Raw genomic sequence first — 19840 nt, 5'->3', positions numbered from 1 at the left:
TTAGAAGGAAGTGATGTTAATGATACTTGTGCAGGCATAGTACCATGGTCATATCAATAACAAAAATAACAAAACAGAATAAAGCATAATAATGAATAATAAAGCAAAATAATAGTTTGTTTACTGAATGTCAGACTATAGTATGTTATTTAATTATTGAAAACAACTCTGTAAGGTTCAGTAGCACTATCCCCATTTTATAGATGAAATATGAAATAGCTTAAGTAATTTGCCTGGGATCACCTATTTTGTAATTGGTGAAGCTTGTATTTAAACCCATATATGTCTCATTCCAGACCTCCATTTTAAACCACTTCACTAGTGACTTTTGTGTGCATCAAAGTCAGCTATGAGATTTTTTTGAAAATATAAATGTCAGGGCCACATTCTAGGCTTCCTGAGTAAGAATCTTTGGGTATGAGGCCTGGATATCTATACATTTTCTTCAATGAGATCAAGGGAGAGGGAGTATGTCCTTGCAAGCTCTCTGGTATCTTTTCTCATAAGGACACTAATCCTGATGTATCAGGATTGTATAATCCTATGACCTCATTTAATGTCAGTGATCTATCTCATGGGCTCTCTCTCCAAGTACTGTAACATTAGGGGTTAGGGTTTCAACATGTGAGTTTTAGAGGGACATATTTCAGCCCATAGCAGAATTTTTTCCTTCTGGTTAGAAAACTAGTCATTTTCTGTGTCTGAAATTTTTGAATTTCACTTTTCCCTCACTAATGCATTCTCTTTATAATTAAATTTTCAAATTAGGAGCTATTCTGGATACTTGTGGTTGGGCAGAAAGGCTTATCTCATGAGGACTGAGGTTTTATTATCTTTATTGCTAACTTTGTACTAACTAGTCATATATTAGTTATAGTCATGCTCTTCAGAGTGTTCTCAGTTTCATTTATAGCTCAAGTACTCAAATTTTTCTTTAAATATCAAGATGTAATATGTTTTCTCTCTAGGAACCCTCTCTTTTTGCTGTTGCTAAATTGTTAGAAACTGGTCTAGTTAACATGCACCGAATAGAAATTCTATGGAGACCTCTAACTGGTCATCTACTTGAGGTAACCTCTTTTTAAAAATTATTATATTTATTTATTTTTGTTAAGAATAAAGACTTAACACAATGAACTAATGATTCTGGATATCCATACACAAAATCAGGATTAATTTTATGTATATATTTTTATCAGGGACTAAAGTTAATTGCCTTGTTGAAAGAATTCTTTTTGTTTTGGGCTGAAAATGGGTGCTATATCAATAAAATCTCTAAAGTCTCCTTCAGCTGTTAGTTTGGGTTCCCTTTCTTTTATGATACAATCTTTTAATCACCTTATTTTTAGCTAGTTCAAGGCAATTGGGACAGATTTAGTAGTAAACTCTCCTGTTTTACAGCCTTTCCCATGATTATGAGATAGATCTCCTACAAGGGGAAAAACCTGTTTGGTATCACTACTTGTAGATGGCACCAGGGAATTTTATCTGGATTTGTATTCTCTAGTATTCAAGTTGGGGTGATTCCTAATCATTATCTTAATAATAGCTGCTTCTATCAGTATACATGTGTATGTGCAGTTTTGGTTTATGATGCCATGATCATTTGATACTAATTTAGTAACCTGACAAAGGTATTATTTTTAATAAGAAAAACAAAAGTGCTAGTGCTTTTCTCCCCTCCTCCCCCCATTTTATTTGGATTACTTTTATGAGCTATTAAAGGACATATGCTGATTTCTTTATTATGGATATTCTCCTCAAATGGCAAAAAATGCCATTTTTAAAATTGTAGCACATTATTTATGTGGGTAGACCTAATTAGAAACATTAGTATCTGCTTCTTTTGTTTATTCTGATGACATCATTTACTTTTATGAAATCCTCTCTTCTCTGTGACTTGTTTGATTTCATCTTATATCTTCTGTCTCTCTATTGCTTCCTCTTACCCATTATTCAGAAGGTAAGCTTACCTATATTTTGCATACAATATTTCCTTCAACCCTTATTGATGAATATTTGATATAATTTTTTAAATGTTTAAGGATAAAAAGTGTAATGTTTTTATTTTTCTTTTCTCAAATTGATATGTAAGCTTAAGTATATAAGTTATATATTTAATTTTTGTTCAATGTATTTATCTTCAGGTCTGCCAGCATCCAAATTCTCGAATGAGAGAATGGGGAGCAGAAGCTTTAACTTCACTTATTAAAGCAGGGTTAACATTTAACCATGATCCTCCACTTTCACAAAACCAGGTAGAAAAAAATCTTTTTAAAAAAGAATATTTAATGTAAAATCATCTTCCATATGTAATTTTTTCTTAATTTATCAAATGGCTGATATTTTAAAAGTGGGTTTTGTTGCTTAATCAATGATATGTAGGCCATGGGTCTCCAGGTTGATGTACCTGGATATTTAGGATTATCTAATGTTGTAGAAACTTTCTTGTGCATGACATTGAACTAAGTTAATAAACTACCTGGAATTTTTCTCCCAGTCCAGAACTTTCAGTGTTGGGCTTCATTTTGGGGCCCTATTTTATTAGTCTCTTTTTCTTTCTTTGGTCCTTACTTATCTCTGACATTTTTCTTCTCATTACCCTTACATGGGGAGAAAACAAGTGGCAGAAGGGTTGAACACAGTAAAATAGATTTTTATTTTTCAGTAATTTACAAAGTTATGTTTTCATAATTTACATTAGTCTTGAGTCCTTTGTCCTGACTCACCTAATCATTCATATGTATTTTATACAGTTTTTTAAAAGTGCACCAAAGGTTTATTGTTTGAAGATTGAGTAGGAATGAAGCATTTAATGAAGCAACTATTCCCATTGCTCTCATTATCTTACTGTATTGTAATTGTATTCTACAAATTTATTCATCAAACTAGAGGCCCAGTGCACAAAATATTGTGCACTTGGGGAGGGGGGGGGGGTCCCTCAGCCCAGCCTGGGCCCTCTTGCAGTCTGGGAGCCCTTGGGGGATATCCAACTGCTGCGGAGGTGGGATAGGCTCCCGCCACTGCTGCTGCACTCGCCAGCTGTGAGCAGGCTCAGGGCTTCTGGCTGAGTGGTGCTCCCCCTGTGGGAGTGCACTGACCACCAGGGGGCAGCTCCTGCATTGAGCATCTTCCCCCTGGTGGTCAGTGTGCATCATGGCAACCAGGAGTTTTGCTGTTCGGTCGATTTGCATATTAGCCTTTTATTATATAGGATACTTATTAAGTATGTAAGGCAGGCAGTGTTTTAGCTTTTGGAGTAAAATGATGGGAAAAACAGAAAAGCTCTACATTTTTATAGAGCTTTTATTTTAGTGACTTCATATTTTTTTCCTACTGCAACTTAATTTTTTTGAAAAGAAAACCCTTGTTTATGTGTATCTTCAATGTCCAGCTTAATACCTTGCACATAGTGAGACCTTACAAATGTGTGTTCAATCAGTGAACCAAATAAATGAATCTTTGGAGAGAAGAAAGTTAAAAATGAAGCAAGTGCTTTCAGCTGCTGAAAGTAATAGACAGGAGTGCTGCTTTTTTTTTAAAAACTTTCCAGCAGATTTTGTGCTTATATGTCATCTTTGTTTACCATACTTATTCATTTTTTAGAAGTATTGAGAATTTTAAATTTAAATACATATGCTATACATTAAACGAGTAAATGAAAGGTAATTTTAGAATTTGGAAATTGTTTTCCTTTTTACAAATACAGCTAGATATTATATAGATATATTTGCTTTAGTGAGATTTATTTCTATATGTATTTATTATTAATATCTTTTAATATAAGGTCACTCCCCATTTACCCTGAATTCTAACATCTTAAAAGATTGATTTTTATTTTCTCTTAAATTAAAAAACAATATAAATGACAAAATAACCCCTAATGATTACTGTTAGAAAATTATATTCAATGTTTATTTTACTATAAAATTTCTGTTTACCATTGCAGTCTGATTGGAGATGATTTTGAACTTAAAAAGTCTCACAGAGCCTTTCTGTCTTTTTGGGCTTCTTGTCCTAATTACTTTCTTGCCCTGTTTTCAGAGACTGCAGTTGCTTTTATTGAACCCATTAAAGGAGATGTCCAATATTAACCATCCAGATATCCGACTCAAGCAACTAGAATGTGTGTTGCAAATTTTGCAGAGTCAGGGAGATAGTCTTGGACCTGGATGGCCATTAGTGCTTGGAGTCATGGGAGCAATCAGAAATGACCAAGGGTAAGTATTTCAAATTAACTTTCAAAAAGTAACAGAAAAAGGGAATCCATCCTAAAATCTTGTAGTAGTGGCAATTTTTTGTATATACTCTTTCTGCGTAAGTTCAAGTTCTACAGTTTTTCTTAACTCTACCCTCAAGTGGCTACAGCGAATTATTAGGGCTCACTTTTGTTTTGGAAGGATGGGAAAATTGCTGTTTATTGACATTTATACAAGGATCTTGTGATAAGATAAATGTATCAATCTAACAAACTTTATAGCACATCCAAAGATTGGGCTTTCTTTTGTTAAATACTTGGTAAAAAGTAAATTTACATTTATGGCTTGACCTCTCTGCATATATTGGGAAGTCTAAGAAATTGCTTTTAAGTAACCCTTTTTCATTGATTTGTTCATTTATTAAACACTAGCGGCCCAGCACATGAAATGGTGCATTAGTAGGGTCCCTAGGCCTAGCCTGCGATCAGGGCCATCGTCCACCCGCTCGCCAGTCCTGCCCCACCGCCGCCCACCCCAGTTCCCTGTGGTTCCCCGTTCGCCATCCAGCTTTGGGAGCCTGCAGGCTGGGGGAAGGGACCAAGAGGTCTGCTTTCTGCCCGTTAGCCAGTCCTCAGTCCCGCCCGCCGCCTCCACCCACCCCATTTCCCTGTTGGCCAGGCGATCAATCTGAGCCTGTGGGGATGGGGGAGGGACCAAGAAGTTGGCGTTCTGCCAACTCGCCAGTCCCCAGTCCCACCCCACTGCCACCCACTCCAGTTCCCCGTGGTTCTCTGTTGGCCATCCAGCGATCGGATCCTGTGGGCTCAGGGGAGGGACCGAGAGGTGGTCAGTGCACCTCATAGCGACTGGTCAGTCAGTCATTCCGGTCATTAAGCCATTACGTTTTTCTCTTTTTATTATATGGGATTGGTTCTGTGCCTAGTATATTCCAAATACTATGCTTTCTGGTTATTCTGATTACACAGATAAATAGCTCGTGCTCTAAAAGTAGAATCCTATGGAAAAGGAACAAACCCTATAAGTAGGATATCCTAGTAAGAGAATAGTTTTTTATGTTACAGAAGTATAATAATCCAGTTGGAGGGGCCTATGCCCCTGGGGAAGGACAGAACCAAAATTATGAAGGATATTATATGCTTTCGTAAACTATTTGGACTTATCCTTAATGCATTAGGGAGGTATTTTAGGATTTTAATCAGAGGAGTAAATGTATCTGATATGCATATGAGATGTATCACTGTGTCAAGCAGCCTGGAGGAGTGGATGGGAAAGCCTGCTGTGCTCTCTAGAAATAGAGAGGAGATGGGTTTGAGCTACTTATTAACAGATTAACTTTTAGGGGGAAAGGGTTTTAGGAAACAGAATCAGGAATAATTCCCAGATTTCTGGCTTTGCTTAGTGGATAGTAGTCCAAATTACCATAAGGTATATAACTAAACTATAGGCCTGGTGCATGGATTCATACATTGGTGGGGTCCCTTAGTGTGGCCTGCAAGGATTGGGCTGAAACTGGCAATCCAACATCACCGAGGGATGTAGTAGTGCATGAAACAGGAGGTGGCCGGGGAGGAGTCAGAGCCCAGGCCAGGCGCCACGCTGCTCCCGCTCTTCTTGGCCCCGCAGCGCCTGTTGCTGCCGCTCAGTAGGCTCGCTGCCACTCTGTTGCGGTCTCAGTGCGCCCTTCCTAGGGCAATACCAGTGTACCCATGATGGAGAAGCGGCTGCGGGCTCACACCCAGTCAGCCCCTGTTCGGTCCCAGTCTGGATCGGGGAGGGTCACACAGGAGAAGTGTCTGCGGGAGAGGCTCGTGCTGCCACAGCAGTTGTGGGAATGCACTGACCACCAGGAGGCAGCTCCTGCGTTGAGTATCTGACCCCTGGTGGTGAGTGCACATCACAGTGAACGGTTGAATGGTCACTTATGCTTTTATATATATAGACTAGAGGCCTTGTGCACAAAATTTATGCATGGGGCTGTGTGTCCCTCAGCCCAGTCTGCACCCTCTCCTGTCCGGGACCCCTTGGGGGATGTCTGACTGCTGGTATAGGCCCGATCCCACAGGGTACATCCTGGCAGTCAGACATCTCTCTCACAATCCAGGACTGCTGGCTCCTAACAGCTCACCTGCTTGCCTGCCTGATCGCTCCAACCACTCGTTTTGCCTGCCTGGTTGCCCCTAACTGCCCTCCCCTGCAGGCCTGATCGCCCCTAACTGCTCCTCCCTGCTGGCCTGATTATCCTTAACTGCCTCTGCCTCACCCCCCACCACTGTGGCTTTGTTCAGGAGGAGGACCGGATGACCGGAAGATGTCCTCTCGACTCGGTCTAATTAGCATTGTACCCTTTTATTAGTATAAATAAGGAATTCAGAAGAATGAGCACATTTAGAGTAAATGTATGGATTTGTTTAATTTAAAGTAGGACAGTGCAATGGAGAGAACCGAAATTTGACTGTATTTGTGTATAATTCTGCAGCAGGATTTGTAATACCTTGTTTTGATGACTAATTTAGGAGTTTTACATGATTGAGATGCTTGAGACTATTATGGAAGTCTTATTTAAAAATTTTAAAAATTTATTTGTAGTAATAAATTTCCTTAAATTCTACAAAATATTGAGATGATTAAAGTGAAATGATATCAGCTATAGCTTAAATGAAGCTGAAGTTTCTTCTTCCAACCTATAATCCTATCTAATAATAGACAAACATGGTAATTAACCGTACCTCCGACACTCTTCCCATTGGCTAATCAGGGCGATATGCAAATTAACTGCCAACCAAGATGGTGGCCGGCAGCCAGGCAGCTGAAGCGAACAGGAGGCTTGCTTGCTTCAGTGATGGAGGAAGCCAAGGTTCCCCGCCTGCTGCCGCCCAGCTCTGAGCTGCACTCTAAGCAGCTATGTTGCAATTATAGAAGTTAAACAATCCCCAGAAACCTGCTTTCAGCCAGCCGGGCCTCAGAGCTGGAGTTGCAACAGTGTTTCAATTATAGAAGGTAAACAAAGCCCAGATATCCGCTTTCAGCAGCCGAGGTCTCAGAGCTGGAACTGAGCCTCAGAGCTAAAGCCGGCTCTCAGCTCCAGTGACAGCCTAGAAGGTAAATAAATCCCAGAATAAAAAAAAAAGAAAAAAAGGAGAGGTTGGGAGCTTCAGTCACCCACCAGCCTGAGAATGGCCCTCAGCCCCTCACCCAGACTGGCCAGGCACCCCAGTGGGGACCCCCACCCTGAAGGGGGTGTGACCAGCTGCAAACAGCCATCATCCCCTCATCCAGGCTGGCCAGGCACCCCAGTGGGGACCCCCACCCTGAAGGGGTGTGACCAACTGCAAACAGCCATCATCCCCTCATCCAGGCTGGCCAGGCACCCAAGCGGGACCCCCACCCTAATCCAGGACACCCTTCAGGGCAAACCAGCCGGCCCCCACCTGTGCACCAGGCCTCTATCCTATATAGTAAAAGGGTAATATGCAAACTGACCCTAACAGCAGAAGGATTGGGAATGACTGGTCACTGTGACACACACTGACCACCAGGGGGCAGACGCTTAAATGCAGGAGCTGCCCTCTGGTGGTCAGGGCGCTCTCACATGGGAGGAGCTCTGCTCAGCCACAAGCCAGGCTGATGGCTGCCAGTACAGTGGTGGTGGTGGGAGCCTCTCCTGCCTCCTCAGCAGCGGTAAGGATGTCCGACTTCAGTTTAAGCCTGCTCCCTGCTGGCAAGTGGACATCCCCCGAGGGCTTCCAGAGGGATGATTGATTGCCATCTTAGGCCCAATCCCCCAGGGAGCGGGCCTAAGCCAGCAGGTGGTCATCCCCTGAGGGGTCCCAGGCTGCGAGAGGGCACAGGCCAGGCTGAGGGACCTCCCCCACTATCCCCCGAGTGCACAAATTTTTGTGCACCGGGCCTCTAGTGTAATTATAAAATACGATGTTGTTATATGAATGAAGTGAATTAATGCAAGTAAAACTCTTACAAAGTTCCTGACATAGTAAACACTCAATGTACTAGCTATTATAATTCATTTTCATCATTATTTTTTGCCACCAGAATTTATCTTAAAAAATCAAATACTTCGTATTCTCTTTATATGAAATTCAAAATTAGTACTTTCTTTTATAGATGTAGAATTTAAAAATAAGATATAGTATAGATATAAAAGAATAAAGAACTAATTTTCATTCAGTGAGTATTTCATTGTGTGTATTTATACATGCTAGGCATCATGTTAGATATTGGGGATATAGTGGTAAAAGGTTAGCTCTAGGCAATTTCCTTTCTCATTTAATGTCTTAAGTTTTGTTGGACTAGTTGGTGCAAAATACAAATAAAAAATAATATGGCATTAATACACATTTTCCTTTCCTTTTGCTAGTGTACTGTTTTATTTCTGTACCTGTGTATTTTTTTATTAATTATTTTAAATTAACATGTTGTTTTAAAATCTCTGTAAATGTTGAAGTACTAGGTTATCTATATTAGAGAAGATTTTCTTTTTCAAACTTTAAAATAAAATTTTGCATGGTCCAAATTACCATAAAAATGTATTTCCCTTACATTTTGTTTAAATGCATGAGTATAAACTTCTTATCTTTTGTGTTTTCAGAGAATCCTTGATACGAACTGCATTTCAGTGTCTTCAGTTGGTTGTGACAGATTTTCTACCAACAATGCCTTGTACTTGCCTGCAGATAGTTGTAGATGTTGCAGGTAGCTTTGGACTTCATAATCAAGAACTTAATATTAGTTTAACTTCAATAGGTTTATTGGTATGTATCATTGCCTCTTAATAATATAACCTAGAGAGTGAATGGTAAGCAAATACTTGGCTCTATAGGAGTCATTTAAATGACTCTGATACCAAACATATCTTCCTTAAAGGATTAAGTGACACAATTTAAGAAATAATTCATTAATAGCAGACTATTTGGAATAATTTTGACATATGGAGCTGAAATTTGTTTTTTACATGGTTTTCTTGAGAGGATTTAATAAACTGGTAATAGTACATAGAAAAGAAAGAGTCAGTTGACTCTCATGTAAAGGTTAATTGATTATCAATATTATTTTGGAAGCAACATTTTGATATACTACTTATTTAGTAAATAAAACTTCCGTAAAAGGCTTCATCATTTATGGAGTCCCATAGCTTGTCAACACTGCTTTGTTAGCTGTAAGGAGACTGCACATGATAGTGAAAGAGCCCAGACTGTTAGACATGTATTTTAATTCTGTCTGCTCCTTGTTAATTGTTAAATTATTGATCTTCTGAGCTTCATTTTACTTATTTTGAATATAAAAGTACTAAAATGTAAGTTAGGATATTGTTAAATATTACATAAACATGTAGAGAGCTGTTGCCAATACAAATTTATTTAAAGGCAGTTCTTTAGACTCTTAAATGTATATTATAACTCAGAATTTTACAAGTCAAATTTAAATACCCCTTACAAGCTAGATAGCTTAGTATTTTGCTATTAACATGTTAAGTGCCATGTCAGTCACTGGTGACTGACACTATACTTTCCGTCAAAAATACAATCATGAGGGAAAACATAGGCATGTTCTGTATTTATATAATTGCTCCTAAAGAGTAGTTGATTAATTCAATATTGATTTCTGCTAGATATTACTTTCTTTATTTTTATGTTCACAGATATTGGACTCTACATTTTTACCATTGATATAATTCTCATTGATTTGCATACCTTGCTGTGGTTGCGAATGAAGTTATAAGATATGTTTGGAAATAGTAATTGCTCTTGTATGAAGTTACAAAATACTAACTTCATATTATATTAAGGAATGATATTAAGGAATTGTTAATAATTTTGTTAGTATGATAATGGTTTCAGGGTTATGTTTTTAAAGCCTTTTTGTAGAGATAATAAAATAGGTATAAAGTAAAAATAAAATATTAATAATTTTATCTAGGTGGTGGGTATATCAACATATTGACATACTCCCTATTTTTCTGTGTTCTTAACATTTTTCAAAGTAAATTTATAAAAAATATTAATGTTAGCAAAATATTTCTCCCCCATATTCTCCTGAAATCAGATAGAAACACTTGACAGAGAAATAGATGTTTTCATTAAATCCCTTCTTCTAGATTTCTGAAGTAATTTTTAGAAGTTTTATTCTAAAAAGTAAAACAACTGAGGGTTGCATATTTATATATGTCTTTAAAATAAAATCTATCGATAAAGTGATATTTTTCTACTTTGCTTTTTAGTGGAATATTTCAGATTATTTTTTCCAAAGAGGAGAAATTATTGAAAAAGAATTAAATAAAGAAGAGGCAGCACAGCAAAAGCAGGCAGAAGAGAAAGGGGTTGTTTTAAATCGGCCATTCCACCCTGCACCACCATTTGATTGCCTTTGGTTGTGTCTTTATGCAAAATTGGGTGAACTATGTGTGGACCCCCGACCTGCTGTCAGGAAGAGTGCAGGGCAAACTCTGTTTTCAACAATTGGTGCACATGGGACCTTATTACAGCATTCAACATGGCACACTGTTATTTGGAAGGTACTGTAAACTAGCTTGAATTATCAGCTTTTAATTGGAACACACATATATTTTTTCAATTAAACTTTTTCCTGTTTACTTTTTCTTTCTGGAGGGAAAACTGGTTCTTATATTAGATCCCTTCACTTTAAATTTAATCTTCTATTCCTTGTTTCATCTACTTTGGGTACCATCTCTTATTTATTTATTTATTTATTTATTTATTTATTTATTTATTTATTTATTTTTTAAAGGATTACGTCATTCTCTTTTTTCCCCATTGACCTCTCCCTGGCCATCCCCACCTCCCAGCACATGCCCTCATCCCGCTAGTACCTGTGTCCATTAGTTATGCTTATATGCATGCATACAAGTCCTTTGGTTGATCACTTAATGTCCCCCCCACGCCCCACCCCTGCCTTCCCTCTGACCTCTGAGGATTGACGGTCTGTTTGATGCTTCTCTGTCTCTGGATCTGTTTTTGTTCATCAGTTTATGTTGTTCATTGTATTCTGAAAATGACTGAGATCATGTGATATTTTTCTTTCTCTGACTGGCTTATTTTGCTCAGCATAATGCTCTCCAGGTCCATTCATGCTGTTGTGAATGGTAAGAGTTCTTTCTTTTTACAGCAGCGTAGTATTCCATTGTGTAGATGTACCAACAGTTTTTTAATCCACTCATCTGCTGATGGGCACTTAGGCTGTTTCCAAATCTTAGCTATTGCAAGTTGTGCTGCTGTGAACATAGGGGTGCATATATCCTTCCTGATTGGTGTTTCTAGTTTCTTGGGATATAGTCCTAGAAGTGAGATCACAGGGTCAAATGGGAGTCCCATTTTTAATTTTTTGAGGAAACTCCATACTGTTTTCCACAGTGGCTGCACGAGTCTGCATTCCCACCAGCAGTGCACGAGGGTTCCTTTTTCTCCGCATCCTCACCAGCACTTGTCAGTTTGTTGATTTGTTGATGATAGCCATTCTGACAGGTGTAAGATGGTACCTCATTGCTGTTTATATTTGCATTTCTCGGATGATTAGTGACTTTGAGCAAGTTTTCATGTGTCTCTTCTATATGTTCTCTTTCGAAAGGGGTCTATTTAGGTCCTTTGTCCATTTTTTGATTGGATTCTTTATCTTCCTTTTGTTAAGTTGTATGAGTTCCCTATAAAGTTTGGAGATTAAACTCTTATGGGATATAACATTGGCAAATACTTTCTCCCATGCAGTGGGCTATTTGTTTTGTTGATGATTTCTTTTGCTGTGCAGAAGCTTTTTATTTTGATATAGTCCCATTTGTTTCCATTGTCCTAGGAGCAGTATTTGTAAAGATATTGCTACAACATATGTTTGCTATTTTTAAAAATATTTTTATTGATTTCAGAGAGGAAGGGAGAGGGAGATAGAAACATCAATGATGAGAGAGAATCATTGGTTAGCTACCTCCTGCACGCCCCACACTGGGGATTGAGCCTGCAACCCAGGCTTGTGCCCTTACCGGGAATTGAACCTGGAACTTCCTAGTTTATAGGTCGATGCTCAACCACTGAGCGACACCAGCCAGGCTGTCTGCTATTTTGCTGCCTATGGATTCTTCTGAGATTTTTATGGTTTCCCATCTTACATTTAAGTCCTTTATCCAGTTTGAGTTTATTTTTGTGAATGGTGTAAGTGGTGGTCTAGTTTCATTTTTTTGCTTGTATCTGTCTAATTTTCTCAACACCACTTATTGAGGTGACTGTCTTGACTCCATGCATCTGTGCATTTGACAAAACTGAAAATGTTAGCTTTGTCATATTTTAAATTGCACTTACGTAAAACAGATTAAATATTTAAAACCTCATTTTTTTTTTTGTCTTCATCTCTTATCTCTGTCTCCGATTTCTGCCTTTGCCCTTCCCTTTTTCCCCATTTTCCCAAGTGGTAAAAATAGGAATTGCTAAACCATTACACATAATTCAAGTATAATATAATCAAATGAGAATTTTATGAATTAAAGAATATCAACAACTGAAATTTACTTGCAGAATCATCAAACAAAAGTAACCTTCAATTGGTAAATTCTACGTTCATTAAATATAGTTTTCTTTTTTGTTTTTCTTTTTTATCCCCTTTTAAAAACTTTCTTACGAAATCAACAGCTAGGCTCTTCTTTTTTGTTCCATCTGTTTCATTTTAATAAAATTCTACTTATAATCCTTTCACTGCTTTTGTGAATTTTTGAGATCAGTAAATTTGACAATAGGCAGCAGAGTAAACCTTAATTGTATTTAACAATGTTTTCAATTTAATAAAGAGACCTCAAAATGTCTTCTTAAAAAAATTAATAATGTACATTTCCTAATAAAAATAACTAAAAGCCCTTGTGTGTTCTGTCTCAACTTTATCCCCTGGCTCCTCAGATCAGAAACATGCTTAACTTTTTTGTTAACATTTTTAAAAGCAAACTGATAATTTCTCTTATAGCTGTTTTCCTTTCAACAGCTTCATTGTTTATCTTGCTGCTTAATTCTCAGGGATTTATTTCTTCCTCACCTTCCTTGCACTCCCTTATCCCTTATAATTTGATTTCCAGATCATTCTACTTCAGAGTCTCTTAAACCTTAGCCAGTAACAGAATCACCTGGAGGACTTATTAAAGCACAGATTGCTAAGCCACCACTCTATCCTCTAGGGCAGAACCTTTGTTCTGCCAACGGGTATTTGGATACTTACAACATCATTTGCTTAATAGAATTCACTTACTGTAAATGTATGTTGTTACGATAAAAGTGCCTAGATTTATTGAATTTCTACTCCCACCTTCTGTTGCCTTGGCAGGGCCAGATCAAATGATTTCTCAGGCCTTATACTGCCCATGGTCCAGGCTTTCCCTACCCCTGCTCTAGAGTTTGACTTTTACCCTTGTCCTGGGGCCTGAGAATTGCATTTGTATAACGCTCCTGGGTGACGCTAATGCTGATGATTTTGAGACCATATTTGAGAACTACAGAAATTGTTCACAGGCTACAGGTAGTCTTCTAATTGCCAAGTTTTTTGCCATATGCTCATTCCTTATCCTACTCATTTTTTTGTAGCATTTAACCTTGTTGATTAGTTTCTCCATGAAATTTCTTTCCTTGGTTTGTTTCACAGCATGCTTCTGGTTCTCTATTCAATTTTTATTTTAATTTATTTTCTTATTCCTTCCTCTGAATCTACCCTTTAAATATAAACATTTTCCAAGTCCTAAAACCATTTCCTGTTTGATTTTTCCAAGTATCTTCATCTAATCCTGAAGCATCAGTTATAAGCTCTATCTAAATGTCTCCCATAATTATATTTTTTGCCTGGACCCTTCTCATTAGTGCAGTTCTTTTTTTTTGATTAATTAAATCTTTATTGTTCAGATTATTACATTTGTTCCTCTTTTTTCCCCCCATAACTCCTCTCCACCCAGCTCAAACCCCACCCTCCCCCCTCCCTCCCCACCCACTGTCCTCTTCCATAGGTGCACGATTTTTGTCCAGTCTCTTCCTGCATCCCCCTCACCCCTTTCCCCCACAAGAATAGTCAGTCCATTCCCTTTCTATGCCCGATTCTATTATAATCACCAGTTCATTCTGTTCATCAGATTATTCACTTGATTTTCAGATTCACTTGTTGATAGATGTGTATTTGTTGTTTATAATTTGTGTCTTTACCTTTTTCTTCTTCTTCCTCTTCTTAAAGGATACCTTTCAGCATTTCATATAATACTGGTTTGGTGGTGATGAACTCCTTTAGCTTTTTCTTATCTGTGAAGCTCTTTATCTGACCTTCAATTCTGAATGATAGCTTTGCTGGATAAAGTAATCTTGGTTGTAGGTTCTTGCTGTTCATCACTTTGAATATTTCTTGCCACTCCCTTCTGGCCTGCAAAGTTTCTATTGAGAAATCAGCTGACAGTCATGGGTACTCCCTTATAGGTAACTGAGTTTCTTTCTCTTGCTGCTTTTAAGATTCTCTCTTTGTCTTTTGCTCTTGGCATTTTAATTATGGTGTGCCTTGGTGTGGTCCTCTTTGGATTGCTTTTGTTTGGGGTTCTCTGCACTTCCTGGACCTGTAAGTCTATTTCTTTCACCAGGTAGGGGAAGTTTACTATCATTATTTCTTCAACTAGGTTTTCAATATCTTCCTCTCTCTCTTCTTCTGGCACCCCTATAATTCGGATGTTGGTACACTTGAAGCTGTCCCAGAGGCTCCTTACACTATCTTTGTATTTTTGGATTCTTTTTTCATTTTGCTTTTCTGGTTGAGTGTTTTTTGCTTCTTTGTATTTCAAATCTTTGACTTGATTCTTGCGCTCCTCTGGTCTGCTGTTGGGAGTCTGTGTAATATTCTTTATTTCAGTCAGTGTATGCTTAATTTCTAGTTGGTCCTTTATCATAACCTCGAGAGTTTCATTAGATTTCTTGTAGGTCTCTAAGTTTATCGGCAGTTTCTAGAAAATTCTTGAAAAACCTTAAAAGTGTGGTTTTGAACTCTATATCCAGTAGTTTGCTTTCCTCCATTTCTGTCATTTGTGTTGTTTCTTTGTCTCGGCATTTTGTATGCTTCCCTGTGTTGATAAAGTGGTTTTCTGTGCTAAGTGTCCTCTAGTGCCCAGTGGTTCAGCCTCCCCAATTACCTGAGAAGGACACTCTTGGTGCACCCCCTTGTGGTCTTTGTTCACAGTCTTGTTGTAGTTAAGCCTTGATTGTTGTAGGTATCACTGGGAGGAACTGACCTCCCGGCCAATTGGCTGTGAGAATCAACTGTGTCTGCAGTGGGAGAACTTCTGTGCTGGAGACACCCCTCCAGGGCAAGAGTTGCTTCAATTGGGCTTTGGTGCTCACTGAGTCTTCCCCCTGAGTGTGTCCTTTATGGTTCCACGGAGTTGCAAACTGGATGGTCCCACTTTGACCTCTGGGTACACTGGCTCCTGGATCTCTAGGGAGGTGCTAATCTAGCCTCTGCCTTAGGCTATCCAGCAAAAGCCTCCCTGCAGGGCTTGGGTGGGGCGGGCCCCACAGGATCAACAGGGCGGGGCTAGCAGTTATGGCTGCTCTCAGAGGCCCCACTGCTTCTCAGTGTCTCAGCAATTGCTGCAAGCCCCTCCGAGAGAAAGCTGCCCTCGAATTCCGACCAATGCCAGACAGTACCGCTTCTCCCGTATGATCCTGGGTCCCCAGAGACTCGCCCGGAACTGGAGCTCAGAGCCTGAGACTCCCTCCCGATTGAAAAGGACAACCGCGCCCTCAGCCGACAGCCCGCTCCGTGTGTGCCTCTGTACCTTAGTATTTTACTTCCACACTGCGCCTCCTCTGAGTCTCGGTATGCTTTTCTCTTTCCTTGTAGTTGTAGAATTTACAATCAGCCAGCCTTCCTGTGTTTCTGGATGATGTCCATTCCGTCTTTTAGTTGTATTTTTGAAGTGGTTGTTCGAAGTTGGGGTCCAACCCCAGCAGGTCCAGGGGTTCCCAAAGGTGTGGATGGAGTCAGCGAAGAAGGAATGACACAGAGGCAGCTTTCAGTTGATCAGCATAGTTGGGTTCTCTAGCCATGTTCTGTCAGTTTTGTTCTTTTTTAATACATTATCCCATAGATGCTCCACTAACACTTCAACCCAAAAGTCTTAGATGATGTTCTTTCTAATTTATTTTAATTTTTCATATTCCATGACTTATATAAGAATACTTCTAGTGTTCAATTTCTTCTAACATAGGGGGATTGTCAGATATAATTTTTGTAGTAATTCCTAGTCTATATTATCAATACTTTTTATATGTATTTTTATAAATATTCAGGTTCTCTTTCATCTGTTGGACCGAGTTCGAGAGTCTTCTACCACTGCAGACAAAGAAAAGATTGAATCCGGAGGTGGCAATATTCTCATTCATCATTCAAGGGACACAGCAGAGAAGCAGTGGGCTGAGACATGGGTTTTAACATTGGCCGGAGTAGCAAGAATCTTCAACACTAGAAGATATTTACTGCAACCTTTAGGTCTATATATACATATATATGCTTTTTTTTTTCTTCATTTTCTGGTGATACAGACAATTCATGATAAAGAAAATTTGGAAAATACAAAAGATTTTTTTTGAAATTCATATACAGTGCTACTTCCCAAGAGTAATCTTATCTGCCAGTCTGTGTTAATGTGCTGTATGTGCATAAGCAGTTTTCATTGAAAAAATAAGTATTACCTGCTATGGGCTAGCATCAAGGGAATATAATGATGAGCAAAAAATACACCATCATTGCTGTCATGTGCATTTGAAAGAAGTATAACTACATTAAAAATGCAAAATTGCTACAATTACAAATGCTACAAAGGAGTGGTGCATTATGAGCTTATAATAGGTATTTAACCAGACCAGTGAGGTCCAGATATTCTTCCCTAAGAAAGTATTATTTTATCTGAGATTTCAAGGATATGAGATTTCATCAAGTGAGGGTAAAATGAAAGTTGAAGGGCCTTATAGGCAGAGAGAACATATAGAAGAGATAGAAGAAAATTGGGTGGGAGATGTTGAGGACCTTAGCATGTTTGAAGGTTTGGAATAAAAGTGTGATTCCAGATTAAGTTGTAGAGGTAGAGAGAGGCCAAACCATGCAAAACTCTGGAGGTCATGTTCATAAGTTAGAACTCCATCCAACAGCAGTGAAAAGCTACTAACGGTTTTAGTTCATATTGTGACATGATCAGATATGCAGTTCTGAAAGGTCACTGTGGATGGTATGAAATGGCAGCAAGGAAGGAAGGCAGGAGGACACTATTAGACTGGTTAGGAAGCTGTTGGTGCAGATCAGTGGTTCTTAACCAGGGCCAATTTTGCCCTTCCACTTTTCCCTCCAGGACATTTGGCAATGTCTGGAGACATTTTTGATTGTCACAACTGATGAGGGACAAGTGCTGCTAGAATCTGGGGAGTAGAGACAACGGATGCACAACAAAGAAGTATCTAACCAAAACTGTCCATATTACTGAGATTGAGAAACGCCAGTGTAGATTATAGTACCTTCAATTTGGTGGGAGTGATGGGGTGATAGAAAATGTGAACAGAAATACTTTTGTACATAATTGAGCATACTATACATATTTTATTTTTTAGTTTATTATTTTATATTTGACTTTTTTCTGTTTTTGTTAAAGCATAAGCATATTTACTTTTTCTGTAGGTTTTTTTGTGTGGTGATCTTCATGTACATTATTTTTTTAAAAAATAACATAGTGCTTCATTTTTCATTTTAGGATTAACATTTAAATCTTATGTACAATGAAATGTACCAATTTTAACTGTATATTTGCTGAGTTTTGACAAAATAAGCATCATTTTTAATACCTCCATAATAGTTACTTTATTTTAAAAGCTAAGAACTAATAGATATAGATTTAGATTTTTAGAAGTGAAGACATTACGTAGTTTGTTTTACGTTGATAATTTTTTACATTTGAAACTACAAATGTTTTTTATTTAGAATGAAGTTCATATTTTTAACAAACATGTAATATATAATTATCCTAGTCTTTTAGAAAAATGACTTTTTCCTAGACATAGAGCATATTAATAGAGGAATTGCTTTTGTTTAGCTATTTTGATAGTTTTTAAACAAAATTTGTCAAAGCTCTTTGAATAGTTTACTGAAAAAATCTTTTTTATTGTATGTAAAAAATTATACCTTAATTTTTTTTTAATATATTTTATTGATTTTTTACAGAGAGGAAGGGAGAGAGAGAGAGAGAGTTTGAAATATCGATGAGAGAGAAACATCGATCAGCTACCTCCTGCACATCTCCCACTGGGGATGTGCCCACAACCCAGGTACATGCCCTTGACCGGAATCAAACCTGGGACCTTTCAGTCCGCAGGCCGATGCTCTATCCACTGAGCCAAACCGGTTTCGGCTATATACCTTAATTTTTAATTAAAAAAAGGATAATAGAAAAGAGGCACAAAACTGGGAAGGTGTTATAGTTTGTCCTATATAAGCAGAGTCGTATTTATTGTTTCATACCAGATCTGCTTCTAGCTTTTTCTATTAATTGAGTGCTTCCTAAAAAAAACAGAAAAAAAAAACACTCAAGTATGGTGCCAAGTGGGTGCTAGAATTATTGGGGGATCTCTTTGTAAATTATATGTGTCTAACTACTATGCTGTACATCTGAAACTAATATAAAATAATATTGAATGTCAACTGTAATTGAAAAACATTTTTTAAAATAACTTTAAATAAATAAAATCAAGTCATTTATAGCCTTTCTAAGGCTATAAACCTTGATTTATATATGTCCCATAACCTACTTATGTTATTCTACTTTTGAAAATGTAAATTCCTCTGATTTTTGCATTATTTAAATGCAAGTATGTAGGTAATAAAGCAGCTCTTAAAGTAAAACTATCTGTTAACAAACCATTGGGCCAGATTGCTGTTAGGAATAAGGTCATTTTTGCTGGACTTCATAGAAACAAATTACACCTGGGTTCATTATGTGTTTAGTTGGTCATAGTAGTAGAGCAAGAGATTGAATTGATCAGTGGAAACCAGCAACTACCATTCAGCTCATGCCTTGCTGACTCATTTTCTTGTGAGGGAAACAAATTTATACTCATTATTAAAGGACAGTCTATTTATTTTGTCCTAATAGTTATTTTGGTAACTATTATGGGTGCAAAATGTTTAAGAAAGTTATACAACTGCCCTGGCCAATGTGGCTCAGTTGGTTGGGTGTCGTCTTGTGCACTGAAAGGTTGCTGGTTTGATTCCCAGTCAGGGCACATACCCCAGTTGTGGGCTTGACCCCTGTGGGGGGTTAGGTCATGCAGGAGGCAGCTGATTGATGTTTCACTATTACATCAAAGTTTCTCTTTCACTCTCCCTTTCTCTCTCTCTCAAAATCAAGAAAAAATCTTTTAAAAAAAAGTTGTATAACTATAAATTATTTAAATATGAAAACTAAAGTTTAAAGTTTAATGGAATGTCAGTTTAACCATTTAGACATATAAAATAAAGTTTCATACTGTTATAACTTATAACTTTTCCAATATATTTAAGAGTGATAACATCAATCATTAATAAAGGCAGATAGATAGACTGAAGATGTTACT

The 19840-nt window shown here is 37.8% G+C and overlaps 1 protein-coding gene across 2 annotated transcripts in view; it reads left to right on the top strand.

The window, feature by feature from the left end:
- The window catches only part of MON2 (MON2 homolog, regulator of endosome-to-Golgi trafficking), a 123467-nt gene that overhangs the window by 65954 nt on the left and 37673 nt on the right, over window positions 1–19840 (top strand). For both annotated transcript variants that reach the window (XM_081082311.1, XM_081082310.1), the window contains exons 20-25: window positions 969–1070; window positions 2148–2258; window positions 4045–4220; window positions 8827–8989; window positions 10456–10749; window positions 16535–16733. In XM_081082311.1, the coding sequence (XP_080938437.1) occupies window positions 969–1070; window positions 2148–2258; window positions 4045–4220; window positions 8827–8989; window positions 10456–10749; window positions 16535–16733 (1045 nt within the window). The remainder of the gene's footprint in view (window positions 1–968; window positions 1071–2147; window positions 2259–4044; window positions 4221–8826; window positions 8990–10455; window positions 10750–16534; window positions 16734–19840) is intronic.

This window comes from Myotis nattereri, assembly GCF_964212035.1.
Source record: "Myotis nattereri genome assembly, chromosome: 2".
Taxonomy (NCBI): Eukaryota; Metazoa; Chordata; class Mammalia; order Chiroptera; family Vespertilionidae; genus Myotis; species Myotis nattereri.
The sequence above is the reverse complement of the archived record's forward strand: the minus strand, read 5'-3'. Positions and strand labels throughout refer to the sequence as shown.